Source organism: Elephantulus edwardii, unplaced genomic scaffold (genome assembly GCF_000299155.1).
Source record: "Elephantulus edwardii isolate Elephantulus edwardi_28Jun2011 unplaced genomic scaffold, EleEdw1.0 scaffold00232, whole genome shotgun sequence".
Taxonomy (NCBI): domain Eukaryota; kingdom Metazoa; phylum Chordata; class Mammalia; order Macroscelidea; family Macroscelididae; genus Elephantulus; species Elephantulus edwardii.
The window spans coordinates 2,733,038-2,739,192 of record NW_006399982.1 but is presented as its reverse complement, the minus strand read 5'-3'; the positions used below and the strand labels follow the sequence as shown (position 1 = coordinate 2,739,192).

General features: G+C 41.6%; 1 protein-coding gene across 2 annotated transcripts in view; it reads right to left on the bottom strand.

Moving 5' to 3' along the window:
• Positions 1-6,155, bottom strand: part of NFX1 (nuclear transcription factor, X-box binding 1) — a 55,447-nt gene that overhangs the window by 4,282 nt on the left and 45,010 nt on the right. The window contains exons 17-19 of one of the 2 annotated variants that reach the window (XM_006898501.1): positions 5,387-5,456; positions 3,810-3,911; positions 2,674-2,715 (exon numbers count right to left, since the gene is read on the bottom strand). In XM_006898501.1, the coding sequence (XP_006898563.1) occupies positions 2,674-2,715; positions 3,810-3,911; positions 5,387-5,456 (214 nt within the window). Of the gene's footprint in view, positions 1-2,673; positions 2,716-3,809; positions 3,912-5,386; positions 5,461-6,155 lie in introns of both variants that reach the window. The other variant, XM_006898500.1, reaches the window with a different exon arrangement.

The window sequence follows — 6,155 nt, the reverse complement described above, 5'->3', positions numbered from 1 at the left end:
GTCAAATCAGATCTGACTGGTACAGGAGGAGATTGTTCCTCCTTTTCCCGGCAGAGCATCTGGTGGATTCGAACCGTGTGCCTGTGGGATTGTAGTTGCAGCTCCTTGCCACTAGGCCACCAGAGCTCCCCGCAAACAGCTTTTTAATTTATTTTACTGGAAAATGTTTCCAGTTGTAGGATTAGTGGGTAGACTCCTGACCATCCTTAAGTGGCACATGCTCACGGCATCTCACTGACACCAGATAGGAGATTTTTCTTTTTCTAAAAAAGAGAGAGAATTCAGCACACTTCTCATTTACACTGAGACAGGGGTCCCTTGCAAATTCAATGCCCATATGAGTTTGGTTGATTTTTTGCCAGATTTTCCAATTTTTCAAGATAATTCTTAGAGAGAAATCTCTTAAAATTTTGGTCACTCAAATTTTAATATCAATTAAACATTTCACTGGGCTGAATGTTTGGATTGCCATGACTGGCAGTTGGGACCCGAAGGTATTATTTTGAAATTATGTATCTGCAATTTGACATTTTCATCTCCCTGTTTAGGTCACGGGGCAATTAAGAATCTCTACACAGTGAGGATCATTGTATTACCATCGTATAATGAAGTCAGTGTGATATTGGCACAAAGGGACAGCCTGAGTCCAGAAACAGTGCCCCTCTGACTGTGACTTATGATACAGGTCTTAACAACTGTGACTTAGGACACAGTGCAGAGCACCAAGAAGGCAAGGCCCTGCGCAAATGGAGATTCCTATAGGAAACAGTGAGCCTTCTTTATACTGGACTCAAAATAAATCAGCCCAGGTGAACTGCAGATCTACAAAAAATGCTAACAAAGTGAGCTGCATGAAAACTCATCAAAAACACCATTAAAGTGAAAAGTGTAGCTACAGAATGGGAGGAAAAAATGCAAAGCAACTGGAATGACTACACTACTGGTGTTTGTTGTTTTTGTGTACCACTGAGTCTGAACTGACCCACAGCTACCCTCTGGCTGGTTTCCAGAGGCAGTTAATTGCTTGGGAGGAGATTACTCATCTTTCTCCTCGGGAGCAACTGGAGGCTTTGAACTGTGTGCATTCAGAATTGCAGTGTAGCTTCTTAACATTAGGCCATCACAGCCACTTGGGAAACTGATAGAATCTATTGAAACTAGATACACTATCCTACTAATTAGAAATTCCATGTCTCAGTTTATAGCCATCAGAAATGAGTAAGAAGTATAAGAATGTTCTTAACAAAAGGAACTTTGATGGCCTAGTCTGTAGGGTGCTGCTAACCAAAAGAATATTCCTAGTAGCATTATTTGTCATTGCTCAATTAATAACACATACATATTAACAGCATAATGGATACAATGTGGTGCATTAATACAATAAAATACAAGCTGCAGTGAAAGTGAACAAACCACTACTTGCCACAACAGGAGGAATATCAAAAAAGATGTAAATAATACAAACTGTATGATTCCATCACTTACACAAAGCACAAAACCAAACTAATCTAATGTAAAGTCAGAAGTCAGGATTGAGGTTTGATTGTTGAGGAGGAAGATGGGAATGTAACAGAAGGTCCTGGTAACATTTTAGTTTTTTATATTGACCAGGAATCACCACTGTATTTATTCTGTGATAATTCTATACACTTCTGAATTAATCCACACGTTGTACTTCAATACAAAAATGGCCCTTAAAGAGAGCTCTGGTGGCCTAGTGGCAAGAAGCAGAACTGCAATCCCAGCAGATGCTCTGCTGGAGAAGGAGGGTCAATCTCCTCCTGTACTAGTCAGAACTGATTTGATGGCATACACGAAAAATATAATAAAATGTTTTTTTAAAAAGGCCCTTAGACTTATCAATACTGGGGCTCAGCCTGAGTCATCCTGGGTCTCAACAGTCAGCAACAACAGATAGGCTGACAGGGTGGACAATGACACCTGGGGGGTATGCACTCCCTAGAACAACCAATCAGAGAAATCAAAAGGAAAGCATTGCTGGGAAGGCAAGAAGAGAGAGGGGAGAGGGACTAATGGAAAGGGAGGAAGTGGGCAGTGCTATTGGATCGTAGAGATTACAATCAATGATGCATCAACTGTGTGAATAATTAAATAGAACACCAACTTAATTAAACAGAACACCAACTTACACTGTAAACTTCCAAGCAAATCACAAAGAAAAGATATTATAATAAAGTTTCATACAATTGTTTTTGAACCTCTAATCTTTGCTGAGGGAGCTCTGCGGCGATCTGAATTCACTAGCTTCTTCGGGGGACAAAGAGGATCAATCTCCTTCTGTGAGATGTTCAGCCTCTGAAAACCCGCTAGGGGATCAGCTGAGTCAGTTCTGAATTAACAGCAGTGTGTTTTAGTATCTTTGCTGGGATCAGAAAGTCTGCCAGTCACTGAATCAGCATGACGTGGCAGCTGATGCACCCTAACCCCAAACCACATAGGCTCATGTCTCTGAAATACGCTAAAATCACCTAAGTGATTCATCCTTAGACACTTCATCAGTTCCTGATGCTGCATCTCTCTTGCTCTTCAATAGCAAGAATAACTCCGAGCAGGTGCTGATTAAGTGCCTGAAGAGACTGCTCCCTGCTCCCTCCCATTAAGTTCAAATAGATAACAAGTTAAAATAGATAACAAGTTGTTGAAAGGACTTACTTTTTCCTTTCCAGGGCTGAACACTCCTCATCACATTCCAGCCTTGATAAGCAAACCAAAAAAAAAAAAAATGCGGTCAGAGCACAGTCTTCATAGTTCATATGCACGGTCTTAGGCCCCAGGGGATTTGGCAGATTCTTGTCAAAGGACTTGAGCTCTTAGTTCAAGATCAGTCTGCAAGGTCCCTACTCTCGGGGCCCTGCCAGTACCTTTTCCTGGTAATCCCCTCAGTTTCCCCGGACCAGAGCCCAGGGTTGGATGAAGGTCCTCCTGAGAACAAGTCTGGGGAGTCCTCTCAGAGAGGCCTCAAGTCAGGGGAGTCCTCTCAGAGACGCCTCAGAGTTAGCAGGCTGCTCAGCCCCCAACACTCTCCAGGTACCACTCTGTCAGCCCCACTACTCTAGATACACCCCCCGCTCTGCCTCTCTCCTCCCACAGCTTGGGCTCGACACGTCTGGGTCTCTGACTGTCCTCTGGCTACTGACTAGGGTGACTCTGTAAATATCTCCTCTGGTCTTTGTGTGTATGTGTGCACGCGCAAGAAACTTAAAAACAAAAAAATTATGGCAATTACGTATGTAAAAACCAATACAAAAAGGAATGAATATTTTTCTTTAAAAGTAAACTGGGGGGGGGGGTTGGTTAGGGAGGGAAATGTGCTTCAATGAATGAATGAAAATCCAACTTTTCTGTAAACTTTTGTTAATATCACAACTAAAAAACCAAACAAACACATAGATTTGCTTTTGGTAGGATTGTCATAAAAGAAAAACAAAACCCCAAACCAAGACGTCTGCCATTTTTACATGTATAATTTGAAGGCACAATTCCATTCATCATGTTGTATAATTACCATCAGCTTCCAATGTTTTCATCACCCTTGACAGAAGCTCATGACCCTTAAGCCATGGCCTCTCCCCCTTCCCTCCTCTAGACTTAGCTGTCCCTTTGTTGTCTCTGTTGGGATTGGAGTGAATGTTTTAATGTTTTGTATTAACATGAAGTGCCAACTGAACACTTACACTTTGTGTGTGTTAAGGTTTGACTATGGGAGTCAGAAATAAGTGAGTGGTCCCTGACCTCTAGAGAGCAAATCTAATAGGGGCACAAAGACAGATACACATATTTAAAATTACCTGGCTTGGTGAATTTCCTTCTTGGTGATTAACTTGCTGATTTCCACTGAATCTCCAGGTTGCATATCTGTTATTTTAGAGGCCATGGAAATGGCGGCTATTCTGAAATATAAAAAATAAAGACAGTTGGTAAGGATATGGAGAAACTAGAACCCTCATCATTGATGGTGGAACTGCTAAAAGGTACAGTGCTCAGAAAAGAGTTTGAAGGTTCCTCAAAACTTTAGAAGAATTACTATATAATCCAGCAATCCTATTCCTAGGTGTACACTCAAAAGAACTGAAGGCAGGAATACAAACAGATTCCTGTGCATTAAGATTCATGCGAACACTGCTGAAGTAGCCAGAAGATGAAAATAAACTCAGTGTCCACCAAGAGATGAACAGGAAACTAAATGTGATACATACATACATACATACATACATATAATGGTTTACTACTAAGCCGTAAAGAGAAGTAAGTCCTGATATATGCTATGACATGGATACACTGTGAAATAAGCTGACTGAGGTAAGTCAGCCTCAAAAGGACAAATATTGGAAGCTCTGGTGGCCTAGTGGCAAGGAGCTGCAACTACAATTCCAGAGGTGCACGGTTTGAATCCACCAGATGTTCTGCCGGGGAAGGAGGGGCAATCTCCTCCTGTACCAGTCAGATCTGATCTGATGGTACATGCACACAAAAATAATAAAATAAAAAAAATATATATATATAAAAAGGACAAATAATGTCTGATTCCACTTACACGGAATATCTACAACAGGTAACTGTAATGAAACTAAAGCTTCAGGAGCGGTTACCAAGGGTGGGAGAGAGGGGGAAAGGTGTTACTGCTCAGGGAGAACTGAGCCGCTTCTGTGAAGGATGACAAAAACATTTAAAAACAAATAGTGGCAAGAGTTACACAACATGATGAATGTCATTTAGATCCCCAAACTGCACAAATGGACATGGTAAAGTGGTTAAATGCTCTGTTATGTATAGACTTACCACAAAACAAAAGAAAGGGGGGAGGCACTGCAATTTTCTAGGAACTTCAAATTATAAGGGACATGGAAGGCCTTTTCCACAGTGAACTCATCATACAACAATTTGTGTGACCCTGGGAGTCTGTCTTTTATGAACTACCACATCTCCCCAATTAAGATTCCAGCAGCTACACAGCAAGTGACAAGAAGTCCCTCCCCAGTCTCTATGGTATCTAGGCAATGTGTGAGGAAGAGAAAGAAAGAAGTTATTTTACCAATTAAAATCAGGTTTGGGTCATGAAGCAGCCCATTTTCCTTCAGCTAGGGGAAAAAGCTTTTAAAAAATGGATTTTAAAAATTTTGCACCTTAAAAAAAAAAAAAAATTTTGCACCTTAAGAAAATGTGCTGCTGTTATGTACCACCGAGTCAGAAATGACTCACAGGTGACCCTCTGAAGGGTTTTCAGAGGCTGTAAATCTCATGGAAGGATTCAGCCCATCTTTCTTCTGCAGAGCAGGTGGCAGATTCAAACCGTGTGCATTTGGGATGGCAGCGCAGCCACCAGAGCTCTGTTCCTCATGGAGGATCCTTAATTGTCAGCACTAACCTTTGATAAGTACTGGATGCTTCAGAGCAAATCATGATCTCTTTTCTTCTTCCACATTCACACTGCAGCTCTATCTGAAATAACATTAACACAGCAACGCTGAGAACATGGAAACCACACGCGTGAGCAGACACCACTTTCTCTCAAATCACACGTGGCAAAAATAGAAATAAATAAAGACACAGCGAGTGCAAACATCCCTGAAAGGAGAAATGCAAACTGACAAATGAGGGGCTGATGCGCCACAAAGGAAGCCCAACCCACAGTGCCTGTTTCTGGGAACTGCTTCCTGCTTAATCCCTGCTGAGAGGAAGGGCTAGCAGGAAGCTTACCATGACTCTACTGCCTTCCCACCTAGTCCCCATGTGGAGAACCCTGAACCAGAGGGGAACACCAGATCCAGGATCAGCCAGAGCTTGGCCATCTGCTTTCACATCCCTCTATTTCACATCCTCAGCGAGGGCTTGCTTGGTCCCTAAGAACAGGTTAATACCCCATTTACATGCTATCCTATCTTCCTCAACTACTCCTCCACAACAGTTACTACAGGCATAATTAATTACCTGGGTAATGACTTAATTAGTGAGCATCTGATCCAGGAAACAGTAAGGGACTATGTCTCTTCTTCACTGGTATAGTTCCAACACTTTATACAACGTTTCTCACAAAATAAGAACCTACTTTTCTTTTTTATATTTTAACAATTTTAATGAACATTTACATTCCACTATGCAACCTTAATTGTGGACTCTTGTGATAACCATCATAC